This window comes from Taurulus bubalis (genome assembly GCF_910589615.1).
Source record: "Taurulus bubalis genome assembly, chromosome: 11".
Lineage (NCBI taxonomy): Eukaryota > Metazoa > Chordata > Actinopteri > Perciformes > Cottidae > Taurulus > Taurulus bubalis.
The window spans coordinates 26426298-26448329 of NC_136599.1; the positions used below are offsets into that span (position 1 = coordinate 26426298).

Below are 22032 nucleotides of genomic sequence, written 5' to 3' on the forward strand. Positions count from 1 at the left end.
CATCACCCTTGATTAGTGATCGACTACTGGTGGTTAATTAAACATGGATTACGGATTACAGGCATTGCTGATTTTGTTGTCTATGCTAGCAGTTTGCTATGCAGCTCAATTCTGCATTTCATAATTCTCCTACTACCTACATGTGCAAGAGGCAAGCTATTTTTGGAGCGCTTTATGTCTTATCAGCCCTACAGAGGATTTTCCTTTTGCTTATGTTGTTCTGCATAACTATTGTGGAGTTTACGAAGAAACTGTAAACGAAAAGTGCTCTCAACTACGACACGGAGTTGCCATCATCAGAGCTGTGATGAGAGAAGAACAGACGAGTAGCGTTGACCTAATTCTTGACCCATAATGTAGTAAAACTTTGATTTGTAACTGATCATTTTTAAAGCAAATGTGATGTGTTAGTGAGGGATACAGAGCAAGACCTATGGGTAGCCTTATAACTACATTTGAAAAATATAACTTGCTTTTTTTCACTAAAACGAAAATGAAAACGGAAACGTAATTGTACGGATGTAACCCTATCCATGTGTGCTTACACAAACTTGAAGTTCGTGTCAAACATTGAGATGGGAAACAGTTACTTTACCAGAGTGAAAAGTAGATATGCCATAGTTAGTAAGAGAATGAAAACAGTAGATCTGTTAAGAAAATAAACTCAGTGCAGGTGAGTGATGAATGGCATGACTCTTAAAATTAGTTCCTAATGTATCATCACAGAAATTATAGACTTTACCATATATAATTATACTCATCTGACAAATTAATCAATTAAAAAAGCTATTATAATAAAAATGTATACATTTGCACCAAAGTGATGCCTTTAAAAACCGTTTGACTAAGAATGTATTCACTTTTAATTGTATTACTTCCATAGATAAAGTTCAGCCCACAGAGCAAGAAGGTTGGCCAGGCCCCTGTCGTAATCAAACAGCTGGCCAATCAGAGCTCTGCTTCTTCTCCTGGTTTGGACTTCAATCATTAGGCTCTATCGTTAGAGCTGCTTCTCGCCTGGAATCCAGACGACAGCAGCGGCAGCAGCAGGAGGTGTTGACAATAAACTGTGGTCAAGTCGGACAGTTGTCAGCTGCCTTCAAAGTACACACAGGAAGTCACAGAAAAAATGACTTCCTGTTAGTTCCGAACTTTTGGCTACTTGTAGTTTACAGATCACGTTTGGATTTGTTCATATGTGTTTATAACTATATATTTATGTAGAAATGTGTGTGTAGCTGCATCCTTTGTTATTTTTATATCTGCCTGTGAAATACATTACTACTGGTTTTGATGTGTTGTATAAATAATATTTTGTAATAACAACCACACAATATATGTTTTCAGATTAAACATGAGACTAATTGTCAACAATCCAGCGTTAAATATTACAACTATAGATAAAATAAGGATTTTCTACAACACGTGGTGTTTGCTGTCAGATCTAAGAGCCAATCAGTTCTCTGATGTGGCGACAGCCAGGCATTTCCCATCATGCACTGGGCCACGCAGTTGGTGGAGAGCCGCTGCGGCGCCTGAGTCTAAAATCGGCGGCGGAGAGTATTGTTGACCACGTGTGCATGACGTCAGAGCAAGTCGGGACCAAGTCGGACACAAATCTAACCAGCATGCATTGTGCACCGATCGCCGCCGATCGATTCTGCGCAGAGCTCATCTGGAACGAGCGTTTAGGCAGGACACGGTTTACACATCTTGCTTTAATTACACATTAAAGAAAGCTGTCTAAATATATATCATGTGACATATTAAATTGTTATAATAATTGTTGTGATGTTATAATAGCTTTTCCTTTTTTAATTGGTCAATGTATTCTCTGATTGTGATTAAATATGATAAATGGACTGTGCTTGTATAGATCTTTTCTCGTCATCCGACGACTCAAAGCGCTTTAATGTCATCATTCACCCATTCACATAGTGATGGCAGGGACTACCATGTAAGGTGCCACCTGCCCAAAAGGACTAACTGACAGTCATACACTGCAGGAACAGCATGTGGGAACAATTTAGGGTTAAGTGTCTTGCTCAAGGCAAGGGTCGATACATTATGAATTCTCTGATTGAAGAACGACTATGCTCTACCACAGTCGCCCTAAGAATTTATAATTATTCCAGTGGCATCCTCCAGACTTCATATTGTCGTACTGAGGGAATTAGTGCTGCGGAAATGTATCAATACATTACCATTACCTTTGTGATTTTACCTGGGCTTTTATGAGACCTTTGTTTGAATATTACACCGCCATTAACTATATCATAACCGTAAAAACATTTTGTCTTTGTTTGTTTGTGTGTGTTTTTTGACTGTTGTTAAGATATTGTAGTCAGTTCTCAAAATGATCAGACTCAACCACTGCTGCAAAATGTTTCACTGCATGCCTCACTTTCAGTAACTGTTCATACACATTTTACAGGTAACCATACGTGCATCATTACATCCAATATTGGCTATTTCCTAACAATGTGTAGCTCCCACTCCTGCAAGGCCTCGAACTGAGCCTATGTATACTGACTCTCACTACCCACTGCATTTCTACCCTGCACCAACTTCAAAACCTAATGGTGACCGTTATTGATTTCTGGCCAACAGGCTGGGCTTGAGTCAGAGGATGGAAGCAGACAGAAGCTGTTTTCTCAAGCAGGGGAAGCCTATTGAGGGATGTCAGGTCAAACAGCTGCTGACAGTGTTTTTATCAGATCCTCCTCACCATAATGACATTTAAATAAACAGAGATGGCTAGGTCCTGAATGCACAGTAACATGCCTACAGGTAGACAGTGCAGTAGGGAATACTTGCTTTGAAATATATAATAACATATAACGGTATATAATAACACAACTGTAAAATAGATCTCATAATAGGTCAGCAAAGGAAACACAGCCTCATGTTCCCGGCTTTGTTCTGTTTAGTTCATCTTATTTTGCTTATTAAATCTTAATCTGTCAATCTGACTGCAGTTCTTTTTTTCGCTTTTTTTATGTGAATGTAAAAATGTCGAAATAACACACACCCTCAATCAAAACAGTAAGTATTCACTGTGGCAATGGCACAGGTGTTTGTAAAAATTGATCACATAATTAAAACAGCAGATGTGAGTTCCAGGTTGTAGTGCGCTGCAGCCAGTCAACGCCTACATTTCATTCAAACCACAGGAACTAAAGGGGCTTAACACTTTTCTACCTACTCCTTCAGTCAGACAGCACCCTGGGCTCTGTTTAGTTTCCACTGAGGGAGGAGGAGAGGAGAGAGAACACTCTGAGTGATAAATAAAGAAAAAATATATATCCTACAAACATTCCATCACTGGGTATGATTTAAATTCCTCAGCTTTCTGGCAGCTTTCTTGAGTAGGTCTTGTCTTTTATTTATTTATTTGCTATATAGCTCCTTGCTTTGCTTCTTGCCAAACTGAAGCAGCATCTGTTTTTCAGGCGATTTCTAATTAACATCTACCCCCCTGCCCCCACTCTATTCCTCATTATGGGAATGATGTAAATATATGTGCTCATCCTTTTTGATTTGTTGACATGGGAGCGTGCCAGTTGACAGCATGCCCAGTCAAAGAGCTTAGTATTGCAAATTTTAATAGCAGCTGAGACTAATATTAGGCACCACACTCATTGACATTCAGGTGCAAAAAGCCATGTCAACACACTGAACTGGGGGGCTGCAGGAAGAAGGGCAAATGAATAGAGAGTCTTATATTTGTATCCCCTCTCTACTCAAGCTTCTTGAGTATAATTCAACACATTTCCTCATTTTGAAATAGGTTGTTGTTAATGTTAATGGCAGTGTATGTGATAGTGGTGCAGTGTGAAGGGGGCGCATGGAGGGTGTGTGTGTGTGGGGGGGGGGGGTTGAAGAGCCCCCCCCGCCTCCCCCACCCTGCCTCCTTATCTCAGGCCGACAGTTGTCAGGAATCACGGGCAGAGGCCTGAGTTAGCGAGGCAGGCAGGCCTGGGGATATGGATCAAAGAGACAGAGCTGGAGAACCAAAGCAGCTCTGATCCCCCAACACTGAAACCCACTCTGTTCTATCCTTACTTGCCTGCCCGCCCTCTCTCTCTCTCTCTCTCTCTCTCTCTCTCTCTCTCTCTCTCTCTCTCTCTCTCTCTCACCCTGACATCAAATAGCAAGCTAGAAAACTCCACCATTCCAAAGCAGGCTAAATCTTCCTCTCACAACAAACCGGAGAAGAAATTAGAACGCAAGAGGAGAAATGTGTTCTTCTTTACTCGTGTGATGTGTTGGGGTCACTGTGGGAAGTAATAGTTTCATCTTCATTGGCAAGTCACTAAGTTGTCTGACCTGACAAAAACAGATTAGTGGTCCAGCGTACTGACTGTCTCATTGAAGAAGAAAAAAAACTCCTTACCACTTAGAGGGCTCTGAAGCAAAATAGATTCATGGGAATTTGTCAAAAAGTATCGCTGAAAAAAAAAAAAGCTTTATTTTTTTAGGCTTTCTTAGGGTAGAGGGGGGTTGTAACAACTCTGATGGTGAAGCTGTGAAAAGGGTTTCTATTTACAGGGCCAACATAGGGATGGAATATCATACTGTCATTTTGTCTTTCTGTCAATAAGACTTGGAATTGGCTGCACACTCCATCTCCACATGAAAGTCAGCCTCTAATTCTTTCCCATTCAATTTGAGAGGAGGAGATGCAGAAATGGCGTGTGTGAATTACATTTCAAATGCAATATAGCTGTTTCAAATTGAATTATTGCCTGTCAGACGTACGGCATATGGTCTTCCTGTAATTTTGAAGTGCGATCTTAGGAAATTCATCCGACATTGTTATCTCATGTAAATGCCTGGGAGCATGATGAAAGGGTCAATGGCAGTGAACCCATAATGGAAAAGCTTCAGCTGAGACTCGGAGCCATTCAGGAAAGACTGAGAGTGCAATAAACACAGAATGCAGCAGCATTCACTGAAGATGCATTTCATGTCATGAATGAATACTATTTCAATCAAATGAATTGACTGGAGCTGTTTTGACTTAAATTTGATGGGATTCCTTCCACAGCCAACTCATATGTTGGTGCGCTGTCCAAACATAGAACAGTGGATGGTAAAAATAGTCTCGCCTTCAGCTCATAAAAATGCCTGACATCTGTACAGGAGGATATAGCCATGAAAGTCAGTTTTTACTCTTTAAAATAAATCAACAGCAGGAAATTAGAAACTGCAACATATGATGAATGGTAATAAGATTGTATTTAATTTTTAAAGGTAGTACACAGTATAAAATAAAAAAATATATACTGTTGTATATATATATATATATATATATATATATATATATATATATATATATATATATATATATATTTGGAGTATCGCAACAATGGGAGAAGTAAAAACTCTTTGCAAACATAATAATAAACATAATAATAAAGGAAATAAAGGAAAACTACTATCCAAATTGTGCATAATTTATATCTAGTACTTAGTACTATATATATAAATATATATATATATATATACTAATATGTACTATATATATAATAATAATAATATGTACTATGTATATATATATATATATATATATATATATATATATATATATATATATATATATATATATATACTAATGGTGCACAATTTTGATAGTCGTTTTCCTTCATTTCTTTTCTCCAAATCTAATCTGCCTGTTGGGAGGATCTTGTTGCTTGGGGTGTTCTGCACTGCTCTGTGTTTGTGGCTAATTGCATCTTCTTCTGCCAGTGATGTGTATTGATATGAGTCAGTTGTCTATTTTACCACAGAAAACAATCCCTCCTGAGCACAAAAAGTCTCATTTGGAATGGCTATTGTTCAAGAGACCAAGACGGGATAACACATGCAATCCTTCCCTCCAATACTCCACTACTGTTGGTGTGGACACACAAACACATTGACTGCTGCCAACTCTTTGTAAATGAGACAGGCTGTGTTAACATCTAGCAATGAGGGATTTAAAGTGAAGATTCATGACACTGCAGTCACACACTTCATCAAAACACAAACCTATCGGCAGACAATATCATTTATATTAAATTATTCTTTAAAGTGCTGTATATGCCCCTCATTGACAATGGTCCGTAATGTTCAGTCTACAATTTTTGCATGACAAAAGCATTGGGGGTATATAGTGAGGTCAAAATCATCCATTATGCATGTACTTCCACAGACCCTTTGAAACGAATGAAAGAAAACTACTCAAATGCACAAAAGAACATAATGTTGATATTGATCATCTCATACAATATGGCAAGATATTCCAGCTGGGACCAAAAAAGCTGCTGCTTTGATTTAACCCTCAGAACAAGAAGACCGAAGCCAGAAGACCTACAGAGGCCTGTACTGCAAAGCAGGATTAAGGGTTAGTGAGGTAACTTCAGGCTACCTCTGGATTTTCCGTCCTACGACAGAGGTTCACTATTTACCGGAGTGTATCGCCATGGTTACTTATGCTGAACGCCTAACCTGCTCTTGTATAAAAGCTCCGCCTACTGACCAATCAATGCTCAGTATGTGGATTCTTGGATAATATTCCACAAGTAAGAAGAAGTTAAAGCCATAATTCAGACTAAAAGCAATTTAAAAGCAAATTATGAAAGGAAACCTTCCTCCCACTTTTTTCAGGCACGTCCAACTGGTCGGAGACCCCGCGGAAGACCCAGGACACGCTGACCCAGGACACGCTGACCCAGGACACGCTGGAGGGATTATATCTCCCGGCTGGCCTGGGAACACCTGGGGGTCCCCCAGAATGAGCTGAAAAGTGTTGAGGGTGAGAGGGAAGCCTGGGTCAGCCTGCTGGGCCTGCTGCCACCGAGACCCGACCTCCTTATCAGGATGATAATGGATGGATGGAGGAAACCTTCCTACTGCTTTGAATTACGTTTTTATATTTATTTTTTATATTTAAGTCCTTTTCACACCAAGACTAAGAATACAATTAAGCAACATATGAACTAAACAGACTAAACTCATGTAATTATAGTCAGATCTATCGTGTTCTATGAACAGATCTGTTCATTTACACATTCACACAGTCGGTGATTTTTCTCCAGCTGTCCTTTCTTCGTTTGTCAGTTTAAACTGTCTACGTATTTCTCTCATATTATAGTTTTCTCTTTATTTGTAAAAAGTGACAGCAGGCTTGTTCATGGTTGTGATTGGTCAGAGGCTGCAAACAGGCACTTGATTTACCGAGTTGATAACCATCTTTGCCCACTTAGCAGGATCATGGTTAAGGTTAGTTAAGCCGGATAACTTTAAGATATTCTCGGTATCTCGAACTAACTTGATAGTACAGGCCCCTGGTCTGATCGGTTCACATAAGTGGGTCAGAAAGTTACTGTGGAGCAAGGTGGAAAATGCTGTAATAAATTGTGGAACTAATTGGTAGCCAATTCAGAGATTGGAAAACAGCCTCTCTTTGCCTCTCATTCATCCATTCACACACACAATCGCACACCGATGGCAGCGAGCTATCATGCATTGGGCAGGCCTGACTATCAGGAGCAATTTAGATTAATGGCCTATATCCTGAGCCACCGCTGCCCCATACCTAAAACAAGAAGCCTCTCAATCTGGATATATTCATCAACTTTTAAAAGGCAATGTTTGTGATGTTGATAAAATGGCTCTGGAAATGTTAGGTTAGAATCAGTGACGACAATGAGTTATGTCCTGTGTTGCCCTATTCGGTGAGAAAGAGGCTAAATGGGAGCATATTTCCTGCTGCAGAGGCTTAGCACCAATGACAATGATTTCTGTCTTGTCACTGTTAAGTTGGAGAAAGTTGTGAGGTATCCAGTTGTTTATGCAATGTTTAAAAATAGCTTTACTTAATGTCAAATCATTGGTATTTTAATCATTTACCTGATAAGGGATTTGAAGGAATACAACAATGACACAATGACCATTTCGTGAAAAAACTCTACTATTTTTAAATTCAGACCTAGCAACCAGGTTTGCAATGGTGGAGAGGGACATTTTGCGTCTAGTCAATTCAAAGCTAAATCATCCAGCAACTTACTGTTGTATCATATTTCATAGTCTAACCTGTACCAGAATATACATGCACACAACACAGCCCAACACAGCCACTTATGTCGTTTGTGCTGTTTTTGGTCTAAGCTGCTGATAAATGGTAAATGCAGAAGTTTCTCTGACGACATGTCAAAATTCACCCATTCACACATAATCATACACTAATGGCCGAGGCTGCGATGCAGGGTCCAATCTGCCCATTAGGATTTAAGCTAATGCTCATTGAAGCACACTCACTCACCAATTTGGGAGAACCTTGGGGTTCTGTATCTAATAAACACTTTGACACAGAGGAGCTGGGGATCGAGCCACAGCCACCCCGGTAATTCTTCAAGAAAGCAAACGGGCCCACTATTACACCAAGATATTCTGTGAATGTGGGCCGTCAGAATCACAAAGTTATAGCTATTTTATAATTTAATTGTTTTTTACAAATACACTACATGCATTATAATTATGCTTCCCTATTAGCTTATTTTCTCATTGTACAGCTCCTGTCTTCCTCTGTTGCTCTGCTTCCAGCCTGCAGTGCTGCTTCCATTGCAGCTTCTTTTAAGGAGAGCTTTTATTCCGTCAGATTTCCCCTCTATGGAAGCAGAGCGGCTTCAAGCTGGCCATTGCAGATAAAAGTACATGGCGACATTGTCGTGATTGTCATAGTCTTCAACCAGTCAGATCTTTAGTTTGACATGCTGGGCAAATTCTTTGACGTGCCAGCGCCTGCGAGGTGGCGTCAGCAATAACATGCACTGTGATTGGTCACTGGGCCAGCGTGACTTGTGTCAACAGAAATCTACCTAGCTGCTAGCAGAGCTAGCAGGTAGGAGTAAGAACAGTTCAGGCTGAAACAAGTTATGACATTAGTGTTTTGCTTGGTGTAATTTGTTTAACACTAAATGGCTGAAGGAGGAGGAGAGACGGACTTGGTGGCGGATTTGGCCTGTTTGGTAGTGACGATCCTAATATCGACTGCCACTGTCGAGTGGACATTTTCAGCCCTAAAACGGGCGGCTTGAGTGTCCTTACTGGCGTGCATGGCCATCGAGAAGGACCTGGTATTGGGACTGAGGCGTACCGATAAACTGTACAACCACTGAACTGTTTAACAAAGAGAGGAGGATGGACTTTGTCTTCAAGTGAATAGCATGTGGTGAGTGAACTGCTGTTTGTGCTACTGTTTTGTTTTTAGATCTGCAGTCGTATTTAACCATGAACAAGCCACGGCGCTGTTGCTGCTGCCCATGTCGGGCGTCGGGCGTCGAGCCGTGGCTGGTCCCGCTACCCAGGAGCTAGCTGCTGCATCTAACGCTGACAACACTTTTTATTTTTGTGCTGAATTTTCAGTGTTGTTTACTTGAGCTCAGCAGCTGCTACTCGTGCCGCGGCACCTCTCACCCTGCCACGGTGCCACCCGGCTTGGTTCTCCACGGAGAGGCTAGTGCTGTGGAGGTGATGGGAGAGGCACGGGTTCCCTCGCCACCAGCCTATCTTCCATCGCACCTACTTGGGTGAGCATGGTGGCGAATTTTACGGTAGTTAATATCGTTCCTTCTGATCGTGGCTCGTGCTCTTGGGTGTGCAGTGTTTTAGTGCCGCAGTTTTGTTGGATTGTTTTGTCATGTTTTGTTATAACTAAATGTGACTGGTTGTTGATGTGGACTACATGCATTGTCCGCAGCGTCGGAAATACACGAGGGCAAAGGGCAAAACTGCCCCTAAGAAATATAATTTTGCCCCTGATATCACTTGGAGAGGGGCAAAAAATGCCCCCATAATTTCCTATAATAATTATGATAATTTAATGAATTTAGAAATGTAATGAACTTAGAAATTAGAAATGCGCCGTCCGCGTTTAAATCAACCGTCTGGACTTCCTGTCACTCGTAGCGCCGCTGCTCTCACAGCTGTTGCGCAACACACAGGACAACATTTGGACACGCCTCTGCTCAAAGACGTTAGAAAAAGCATCAAACTGGCTGCTGGTCCTCTAGCAGCGCTGGAAGCAGCCATCTTTCAGACGCACATCCTCGCGTGACATCCACCTAGCTGTGTGGCTACGGATAATATTATAAACCCAGACACGAGGGCGTTTGACGTTCCGATGTTTTTGGGATTTCCACAACAAGTATAAAGCAGAAAGAGTGGTTATTTCCATGGGGGAAGGCGTAAATGAAAACTGCACAGAGATAAGCCCCGCCCCCTCTCCAGCGCATCCAGCTCAATGACAACATTGATGACATGTTGGTCATTTTGTCTGCTTGACAATCACATTTTGCTGCAATAAAAATGATTGAAGTGAGATGAAACTTGATCTTCTTAGATACAATATGTTGACGAAGTTTTCCTTAGAGGACAATTTGCGGTTGAAAAAAAGGGAATAAATCGCAATACTCAATATATAAAATAGAATCGTGGGACTTCTGGTAATCACAACGTGATTAAGGTAATAAAACAAATCAATAAATATAATTTTGAATTATAAAAAAAGAAAGAAAATTATTGTTAATAGTTGTTTAAAAAATGTAATAACAATGAATTACCACGAAGAAATAAGAATACAATTGATTGATTGTTATGTTTTCTGTAAACACTGTAAACACTCCGAATCTGTAGACTACTGCCTAATAGTCTTATTGTTGCCATTTGATGACAATTGCTCATATACTGTAAGCCTAAATAAGTATATTTATTATTTTGAACAAAGGTTAAATGTTATTTCACAAGTTTCAAAAAGTGCCCCCAATTTTTATTGAAATGCCCCTGAATTTCAGACGGTAGGGGCAAAAATTGCCCCCTAAAAAATATGTAAATTTCCTACCCTGATTGTCCGTTAATAACGCAGAATCCCGTCATGTGCCTATTTATGTATACGATATCAGACGGCACAGAAGGCCTAGGTAGAAAATGAACGGCCCGCCACTGGTGAATAGCATATCTTTCACCTCCACACGGCTCTCAACATGGCAACCCGCTGAGCCAGCAGCTAGACAGCACGAACAGTGCAAACAAGAGCTACAGTGCTTACAGAGGTAACAGTGTTTACTTGGGGGGGAACTGGAGGGTGGTCTCTACACTTCCGCGGCAACAACATGGGTCACTGTATCTTTACATTGCAAATAGTTGTTTTCTGCTATATTAACGTTGAATTGTAGCACCTTTGCACAGACCTGTATTTAAATGAAAATCTTCAATATAATTACTTTAAACAAGGTGCCACATAGTTTGAGCCTTTTAAGTGGTTAATAATACAATTATTAACCACTGTGCATCTTGAAGCTGCATTTATTTGGGGCATTTGTCCTCACAAATTGTTTTTATCCACAATTTACTCTACAGATTTTAAGGCATTTTTTCTAAAGACAATCAAAAGATAAACAACATTATCGATGTTATTGTAAACCAGTTATTTATTCAAGAATGCAAAACATTTTGCCTCATATTCTGTTGCTGTAAAATTGGTTAACTTGAGACCCAGATAAATCATACCTTTTTGAGGGGTCATTTTCAGCCAAAGAGTTTACCAATGCCCATGGGTGAAACAAGGGACAGGAGAGCTAAAGACATTTCAGTACCTGAAAGACAATAGCTTAAAATCCTGAATAAGTCTAATGTCTGTAACCTTAAAGTGTCCTGTTCAGTATGAATGTCCAGCTTGAGTCTTACAATTAAAAACAAATTTCCCTTCAAATTCATGAAAAGAATCTGCAATAAGGTTAAATGCTCCTGTAGCTGTTCCTACGATGTGTGAATGTTAGTTAGTCCTGATGGGCAGGTGGCACCTTGGTAGCTCCTCCCATCAGTGTATGAATGGGTATGATAGGGTGAATGATGACAAGTACTGTTAAAGAGCTTTGAGTGGTAAAGAGATGTACAAGTACAGCCCATTTACCATTTACCCATGTAAATCCAAGCTATTATGACTAACACTTGAATACAATAATAAATGACTGTATTATTTTAACTTCACTTCAGCAAACGGGTATTGTGTCCACAATTATGACTGCACCCTAACACCTCTGTAACAGCAAACGTTACTCAGCAGAAGCACGGTTCACAATGGTTAGTTAACCAATAGTAACGGCCCAAAGTGGTGCAGCCTGAACAGGACTTCTCTCAATCCACGACTGCAAGAATTTACTTGGCTAAAATCAGTAAACTGATCCATTGAATACTAAATGAAATGGGATGCTGTAAATTACAGAAAGTTGATTGCAATACATTTTTTCAGCTCTATATAGCCACCCAAGTATAATTGGTCCAGTGAAAAGCTAAACATATTTGACTCAGGGAATCAAGTTCACCACTGTCAATGTCACTCTGTGTTCACATAAAATATCCACTCATTTGTAACAAACCAAATGTGAAACACAAACAGAAGGACTACAGGATATGGTTCTTGGATATCAACTATAATTCATTAGACCAGCCTCTAGTCTATGCTAACCTTTTTAGGAGCTGCCATTGTTGTTTTGAGCCAACAGTCTGTGAGGTCGCACAGCACTCGTAGCTGCCAGTAGCTCCTCAGAGGAGGCCGATTAGTCTGTGCTCTAGCTTACCAGACACAAATGCATTACTTATCATTAGCCTGATAAGAAGGATTTTTCTGTCATATGTGTCCCCGCGATTCTCACATGATCTTGTGACAAGGTAACAACCAGCCTACCCTTTGAAGCATTGATTTTGGAGAAAGAATTGCAAACAAAATTCTTCTTCATGTGGAGGCTAGCCACCTCTTCCCACCCTCAGCCCATGTGCTGAGGGCCGGGAGACACATCACTGAATGCACAAAGATGAACCTATAGTATGAATTGTCAAACCAACTCTCTGCAAGGTGGCCCACCAAGATGTCAGCGCAACAATTATGCATGATTGCCCAGCACTGGTGAGGTTGAAGTTTAGTTCTATCTACTTTACTTGATTCACTGAGTTAATATTATACATCCTCATGCTTAAGTATCATAGTAGTCCTGCAGGTCTTACCTGTGGGGAGAGTCCGTTGCTGACAGGGTTAACGTGGTTGCTAGGTGCTGCAGAGCTCATAAAGGAGTCAGAGTAGCTGGAGAAGCCGTGGCGGTTCGAGGCCAGACCGTAGCCAGAGCTATTGTCAGTGCTGGACAGACCGCTCTGGTGCATGGTGGACGGAGGCAACGGCTGGGGACGGTGAACTGTACCACCGCCGTCTGAAGGGAGAAACACAGCACAGCACATAGCTGAGCACGTAAAGATACACTGGTCAAAACCTTCATTCCCCAGTCTGTTGTTGGGTGAAATAACACAGATCTATTAGGCTAGCAGTTTCTCCTTGCTACCAGTCTGTGTGCTAAACACAACCAGGATATATCGATGAACGGCAGCAGATGACAGCATTGTTTTCAGGTGCGAAGGGGACCTAGCATCTTGATTTGCAACATGTTTACTTGTCTTCCGATTTAAGATGGAAATGACATTCTCAACCCAAACAGGTGCTACCTGACAATCAAGGTTTTTCAACAGAGTATGGAGTTTCTAACGTCACAGAAAGAAAGGGCATGTAAAACACTGCAGAGTATTACAAAGTACAACTAATTTACAAAGTAAACATAGGTGAGTAAAGGGAACCACACAGGTGAACAGGGCTCACCGAGTGGTTTGATGAGTGAGACAATTATATCATATACTAGTATGACCTTCACCAGTCATCCGACCATTCAGTAGGTTTAAATTATGTTGTTTGTGCATTTCTGTATTGTGTACTTGTTTGTTTCGAGTTTGAGTTATCTCAAACAAAGTGTTATCTCCAACAAAGTGCAAATAATTATGACAAGTGTAAACTATGATGATTTTAAAATTATCAAAAGATTTTGGAGATGTGAGATTGTGGAGCCACATGTTAAACAGTGCCCTCCACTACCACCATCCCCTAACACCAAAACAAATGGGGGATTTTTTGGTTTTGGAAGAATGCTGTTCATTGCTCCAGTAGAGTTCCAAACTCCTGGAGAATCTATGACGAGCAGCACTGATCCTTCTAGTGGATCGACGATCACTCTCACTCAAGACACTGCATCACTATCATCTGTCACCCATCTACAATGTTGTCTTCTCTACCTTGGGACAGAGTGTTGGATGGGTAACTGGACTCTGGCAGCTGGTATGTAGGAAGTGTTGGCATCCCTGTGGGAGGGAATCCACCCGGCAACAGGTGGTTGAAAGCCGCTAGCTGATTAGCTCCTGCTTGTTTTCGCCACCTGGCCCTTCGATTACTGAACCAAACCTGAAAAGAAAAAGAGCAAAAAACAAAATAAATCTGTTTTATTAGTCTTTCAACTTTATCTCAGACTCAGAGTGGGATTTTCTGTTTCATTTTAATTCATTAGAATTTAACTGGCAGCTGAAGTTGTGTCACAGTCACAGTCACAGTGTGGTTGGATGCACACAATATGTGCTCTTTTAAAGGAACCACTGGAGGACAGCAAACAAAAAATATGTTTGGCTGTATTTCAGTAGCTATAATCATCATAGTTGTTTCAGTTTTACTACATCAGAAGAATCAAATGAGGAATTCTGAATTTCCACCAAATGGTAAAAACTAAAAAAAGGTGAGTGATTGTTGGCATGGAGGTCAATGGAGTGTGTGTGTGTATCTACAGCTACAGTAAACATTTCACACATGACTGATCAAAGCAACAAACACACTTAGTTTTACATTTGATAGAGAGGAATCCCCTTATTTTTGGAAACTCAAATGTAGTTTAATTGTGTCTGACTTTCAGACAGGGACCCGCATTTGAGTCCAATATCAGATGTATTATTTACATTGGCCTATTTATGTATAGCAGGGGTGCCCACACGTTTTTGGCTCACAAGCTACTTTTAAAATGTCCAAGTCAAAAAGATCTACCTACATTAATAATGCTTATATCTATATAAAGCATTATTAATGTATGAATATACAGAGTATACTTTATATTTACAATATTGGTGTACCTTGCATAACTGCATGAACCCTTATGACACAATACAATTTTGTACATTTTTGGTCATTACATTTTGCTCTGATGACTTCACTGCATGGAACCAGCAGGGCTGCATAGTCCGGACAGTAGCTGCTGGTAGTCAGCGTCAGGCAGACCAAAGGGTCATCAGTCATGGTGGAACGGTGTTTGGACTTAATCTTTTTCATGTGGGAAAAGGCTGACTCTAGGGCTGCAACTAACGATTATTTTCATAAACGACTAATCTATCGACTATTTTTTCGATTAATCGACTAATCTAATGACTATTTCCCATAGCAAATTAAGAATAGTAACTCAAAATGTTGGAATTTGAACTTCAAATGTATTTGAGTAACAAGATCTGAACATCAGAACATCATCATAACAAATAAATTAAATAGTAATACAAATTAAAGTGCAAATATGCTTTAAAAGTAAAGAAAAAGTACAAATAAAGCTTTAAAGGTAACTCAACATAGCAATCAAGCCTCTGAAAGTGCAAAATAACTAAAGAATAACTGGGCTGCAAGTGCCATTCAAAGTCCAAAAGTTTAAAAAAATTGTCCATCCTACCCGATAATAAAAGCGCAAGGGTTTAAAAGTAAATCAAAATGACTCATTACAGTCCCACGTCTTGCTGCTCCCTCCTTCAGGGGAACACACAATTGACACACGTTTTAAATTGTAATTCAGAAACGTGAGCATATTGACATGCTCTTAGTTGGTTGTATTCTGCATGTTTAACAACATGGAGAAACTCCTGTATCTCCGGACAGAGCTCTATAAGCCGTCTCTCATCAGTGTGCAGCAGGAGGTCAGAGTGGCTGCAGTCCTTCTCCAGATGCGCACGGAACATCCGTCTTTGAAGAGCTCTCGCTCGATTAGACGATCTTTGTTGCCACATCCGTGATCTCTTTCATGTTTAGCGTTGTAGCGCATAATGCTTGTTGGTGTATTATGCAGTGGTAATTAAGGAAGTCGGGGAAAACATCTCCCTGTACTTGGCAATACATCCATTCAAGCGGCCAACCATTGCGGGCGCAGCTTCCGTAGTGATTGACATTAATTTGCACACTGGGAGCTGGGTTTTGTCGCTAAAGTTTTTTATTATTTTTTTTTAAATGGCATGCGATCTACCCGCACTACCTCCGTGATCGACTGGTAGATCGCGATCGACGTATTGGGCACCCCTGATGTATAGCATAATAAAAAATAAAAAAACCTCACTTGAACAATTTCTTAGTGGCAAACCTGAACCATATCTTAAGCATAGTGTAGTAGCCTTAGATATGTACTGTAGGAATAAATGTGATGAATTAAACTTGAAGTCACAGGTTCTTTGACCAAACACCATTGACTCATTACATGTACATATAAAGTATTCTCTCCCTAAGTTTAACAAAGGAATTTTAAAAAGCTCTGTTAGTTTTTGTGTTATTACATAATGCATTTAGTGTGAGTGATATTGGGAAAAGGATCAATATAGTTGTGGTCACCAAAAATCATCTTTTGTCTCAGGACCATCAACTTCCACTGCCTTTACTGTAAGAGCATTAGAATACCCCAATTACGATAACGCCAATGGGCTAAACCCAAGCCAAACAAGTCCATAGTACAGCTGCTGTTTGAGTTGTTCTAGTGAAGTCAAGGCAACAACTGAAGGCAACCTAAAAGTACACATGCATGTAATACAAACTCAAGTCCAACCAGCAGTAGTTGAATCAGTGCTGTATGGTTTTACAGAGATGAGATGATTACCTGGCTAGATGATCATAGCTGACCACCTGAAAAAAATACATAAAAAGACAAACCCAAAACATTTGCTGTGCAGTGTACTGGTTTCAAAAGAAGAAGAAAAGAATGTCAAACATGAGGACATGTCTACCACACACACACACACACACACACACACACACACACACACACACACACACACACACACACACACACACACACACACACACACACTCCCCAGTCCAGTAAAGGGAGCCAAATCAGGCAGATTGTGAAATGACAAAGGGGTGTGTATTGCCAAAAGCTAGACTGTCTTCTTTTTCAACTCAGCAGGGCACTCATTTCCCAGTTCTTAATTTAAGCCAACAGAAAGACTGAAGCTCAGGGCAGGTAACAGCCTGTCTCTTTCATTTGAACCAAACCATAGCATACCAGTCACATGCCACACACACACACACACACACACACACACACACACACACACACACACACACACACACACACACACACACACACACACACACACACACACACACACACATTCAGAACAGTGGCAGGAATCTATGTATTGCCTCCAGCTTTCAACCCGCCCATTTTCTCCAGGAATCCTCCTTTTTCATTTGGAGCAAATGGAAACATGCCTTTCAAGTGGAGAAGACCATTTGGACTGCTATTTCTGTAGAGGAGACTCAAATAATTAGAACAGGTGTTGTCCCCTTGAGGTACTACTGCAAGAGGAGCAGAAGAAGTGGAGACTGACAGATCAACTCAACAGAATGTCACCGCTCACCACCTCCTTTATGTCTTTGGTTCTGGAGGAGAGCAGAAACAATGATTGGACTGATTGATTATCAATCATCAGAAAATAATTGGACTGTAATGGGGATGGACATGTTTTTATTATTTCATACAATAAATAATACGGATTAATCAATAATAAATAACACCAGTAAATCTGTGTTGAGGTGCCTTTAATGTTAGGACACTATGTTTGGTGAAGCTCTCTCTATGGAACTATACAAACACACACGTCATTTTGATTGACACACCTCTTTCTGTTGAATGTGTGCACAATTATTTCTTCAGTAAAAGCCTCTTTCATCCTTCTATTTTAAAACCTTTATACAACCACGTTGTCTTCATTTTTTTTTGCTTTTGCTACCACACCTGCTATTAGGTTTGTTGACAGGGGAACGAATTCCATCAAATATCTGCATTCTATCGAGGAGACAGCTGCGTCACCTGTCACTGGCATAACATAAGCCAAAGATTACTGACACATGCCCCTCAAACTACTATGTGTTACACATCATTTTAAAATCATTCGGAGTCTACTTGAATAGTAATGTACACTCAATTATTAAAAAGCTTCTTATAGTTGGCTAATTATGTATTTTTAATTTTGCTACATATATCTGGCAGCCTATAAAAAGTAAAACTGTATTCTGTAATACAGACAAATAACAGGAAACACATGAACACATGAGTGTTGAAACATTCTGAATACTCAATAGCTCAGTTGGAGCTTTAAGGAGGATGACAGTGACTACGTTTACATGCACACTCATTTTTCCCAATATGTCAATGTTCTGCATTTTATATGGCTCATGTATACATCATATTCTATTTGGATATTCAGAATTAGACTTCATTCTGAATGGAGCACTTCCCGAATAAAACATGTAGGACATGCAGATATTAATCAGGCTTTATGAGGATTCTTTGGACATTTATACAGTGCATTCAGAATATCAGTCTCAATATTCTCGGTTTTTTAATGTTCTTTGCAACACTAACCGTAACCAAAACCAAAACCGTAACCCCTAACACTAACCCTAACCCTCTTTCCTGTTTACGACCAACTCTGGCCAATAGTTTGCAAAGCTGGAGTAGTGATGGATGCAAAACAGAAAAGGAGAAACACACCTACTTTTAAGCATCATGAAGGACTTGGATATCAAAAGGTTTCGGATAAATGCAAATATCTCAACAACGACCTTTTCAAGAAGGTGGTTGAAGGAATGAAGAAGGGAAGCTGTGTCCAAAAATATGAGCATTCGTTCACAAAACGAAATGGAATGGTGCAGAACACACTGGTGAGCTAGCACTATGCTACTGACTACGAATGCACTATGCAAAATCAACCCTGACCACAACAGGTACACACTCTCCTCCTCTGCCTCTGTGCATTAATTATAATGCATAGAGACACCAGCACTGTGACCAAAGCTTGTTTATTGTTTGTTACATATTTCAAAACATGAGAGCACTGCAGAAGAATGACGCAAGTTGATGACATGTCTCAGCTTGCATCAGTTTTTCTTTTACATTTCCATCAAAGAGCTACATTCATTGCACCATGTGAAACTGAAATGGTCCAGTTTGACACAGACTTTATTCAACCTGTCTCGCCCTGTGAGAGTTTTGTTGAGGCGTCCGGTTAATCTATGCCAAGAAGCATTGAGACTCCTGCATTTGTCATCCATCTGGAAATTAATTATATAAATCACCAGTACTTCCAAAATGTGCAAAATGGTGTTCTTCAATACATGCAGTTGACTCCGTTGACTTTGGAAACTGCAGTTGACAACACTGGTCTCAGCTCAAGGTCCCCTTACTCGCTTCTACTGGAGCTTTCCACAAAATCGACCCTTCAGCCGACTGAGTTTGCTCAGTTGCCATGGAACTACAGATGGTTAAACGTAATGCATCGAAGCAATGCAAGACAGCCAACATGGATGAGGGTACTGCGATAGAGTCAAACGCTCCACAACAACTGAGAAAATTGACCTTGAGCTGGGATTGTACATTAACTACATTAACTTATACTGAAACCTGTGTCAGTGAATGCAGTAAGTTTTGTCTGTCAAGCAGAGCTTTGTGTTGGTTGCCATGCCCCAGTGTTGTGTCACTCTAAGTTTTCCTTGCTCTTGATGGATCCACGTTGCTGTTGTGGATTAAAGCTCCCGTGAGACAGCCCAGACCCTTCAGTGATCTGCTGTGTATTTTATCGAGGGGTGGGCTTGAAAGTGGTGGGAATAACAGATTCCAGCCAAGATGTCAGGGAGTGAGACATGGATGAGGAATGCAGCCCCCACCCCACTACTGAACACCTAACAGCTGTTGTTAGAGATCCACAGTATTTCCTCCAGCACTACTGGGACACTGGGGAGCTGTCAAAACCCAGACCAAAGAAAAGGTTCCGTAGCTAAGATGTGAACAGCTGGCAGAGTCTCTCGCAATATGCTGTGTATATGTGTGAACAATAGTTGAACTCAATGGGTAAATATGGAATTTGGTCCATTAAGTATTGCAATAATATGACATCTTGTACATACAACAATCAAATCAATCCAATCATACAGGTTAACAAAACAATTTGAGAAGAACTGATTTTTGTGCATGTTTATCACAGCAGAATAAAAGTTCAACTGGTTTTCACCTGAAATCACATGAACGCTCCCTCAAGTCAGAACAACAAGTCAAAAACAGCTAACATGTTGTTTTAGCAATAAAATACAACACACAGTCTTTGAGGCATCTACGTTGTTTCCACTTTACAACTTAAGCTCATGCACACACCAAACCACTTCCCAACTTGGGGGATGGGACCTTCTGAGGTGCACTCTGAGTGGCAAGTGCCATTCTAGTTTTCTTATACATATCTTCTAATGGATGGGTGGTTAGTGTATTACCTGAACCCTGGCCTCAGTGAGTTTGGTCCTCTGGGCCAGCTCCTCCCTGGTGTAGATGTCGGGGTAGTGAGTTCTTTCAAAAGCCTTCTCCAGCTCCTCCAGCTGCTCCGCTGTGAACGTGGTCCGACTCCTGCGCTGCTTCCTCTTCAGGGGGAGGTCAGGCTCCGACTCCACGTCTGACACTTCGTCCATCCGACTGCCTGGACAAACACATGGAGGGGACGCAATAGACGTTACTCATCTCAGCATGTTTCATAATGTAATGACTGTAATGGCTGAGATGTACGTGTCTCAAATCAGCTCCATGGTTGGTAGGAGACTATAGTCATCATTTTGCACAGTTCAACAGTATGACAACGTCATACTACTTTCCATAAAGATACTCACAATTAGCTGATCAAATCAAAAGGCTCATCATTTAAAAAAGTTAAAAGATGTTGATTTTGATCAACTGAGTTTGATCACATGGTTATTGGTGGAAAACTGTCACTTTCAAATGAGACATGTCATGAAACATGTGTATTCGCATATCATTCAGATATCAAATAAAATGGTATGCAGGTTATTTTATTTTTCAACTTTGCACGTAATATTCAGTTTAGCAGGGTTTAATGTCTGATTTACACTGTCCACTGGATTATAAACTGGGAATAATCTGAAACAAATGGAGGCGTTTGTCAAAATTGTCGATCCATAGCAAACAACAGAACAAATATATCAACACAAACTTGTCAATATCATATTCAACCAGCATTTACCAAATGCTGGTTGAAATGTGTGCGAGGTTGCTCATTTTTAGTGTTTTGGATGGTGTGTTTGGTTTACAACTAACAGAACTGCCAGTACACTGTTCCACCTTATCAGCCACTACTACGCTTACTTGGCTGTAAAACCATGAAAACATTTATTAATGGTCTTTTTTTTTGGATCAGTTTATAAGTGAGATATCGCCCTTCGAGGTGTCCAATATCAGGAGTTAGTAGGCTTTGTATAGGTCTGTTCTGGCCTCCACGTCGTCCATTAATCCCTGATAACGGATCTCGTCAGGCATCATTCCTTATGCTTACACAGTAAAAGGCATGTTCACAACTTCCTACAACTACAGAGAGAGGCAGGCAGAGGAATGAGGGACACATTTTGCTTCAAACAGACCTCCGCTGTTTTTTCTGTGTGGTTATTTATACAACAATACAATTTTCTTGTGCTAAGTACAACTAGATATCAAAACCTGCATATACCAGCATCCCCTAGGGCCCGGTGCTGAGAGTTACAGTGGAATAAGGGGTGCTAATCTCTCCAGACCACCTTGGTGATGTGTGTAGCACCATTCTTCCACTGTGGGCCTCAGGGCAGCCCAGATAAACACACTGGCAGGATGCAAATAGTCCCAAAATATTTATTGTGCAGCTGATTTCATTCACACACAATATGTTCATGCTACTGTTCAGAGGGAGCCATGGAAGATTATCTGACATGCAGATATTCATTTCAAATGAGGCTGCCTACCTCTTACCCGGACTGGAGAGCAGTAATGATACATACAGCTCTACTCTGTGTGGACC

General features: G+C 40.5%; 1 protein-coding gene across 2 annotated transcripts in view; it reads right to left on the reverse strand.

Annotated features, from left to right (window-relative positions):
- The window catches only part of LOC306743747 (paired box protein Pax-7), a gene marked incomplete at both ends in the record, with an annotated part of 61020 nt that overhangs the window by 15590 nt on the left and 23398 nt on the right, over positions 1 to 22032 (reverse strand). For both annotated transcript variants that reach the window (XM_079226298.1, XM_079226297.1), the window contains 3 exons: positions 13048 to 13247; positions 14155 to 14320; positions 20471 to 20670. In XM_079226298.1, coding sequence (XP_079082424.1) covers positions 13048 to 13247; positions 14155 to 14320; positions 20471 to 20670 — 566 coding nt within the window. The remainder of the gene's footprint in view (positions 1 to 13047; positions 13248 to 14154; positions 14321 to 20470; positions 20671 to 22032) is intronic.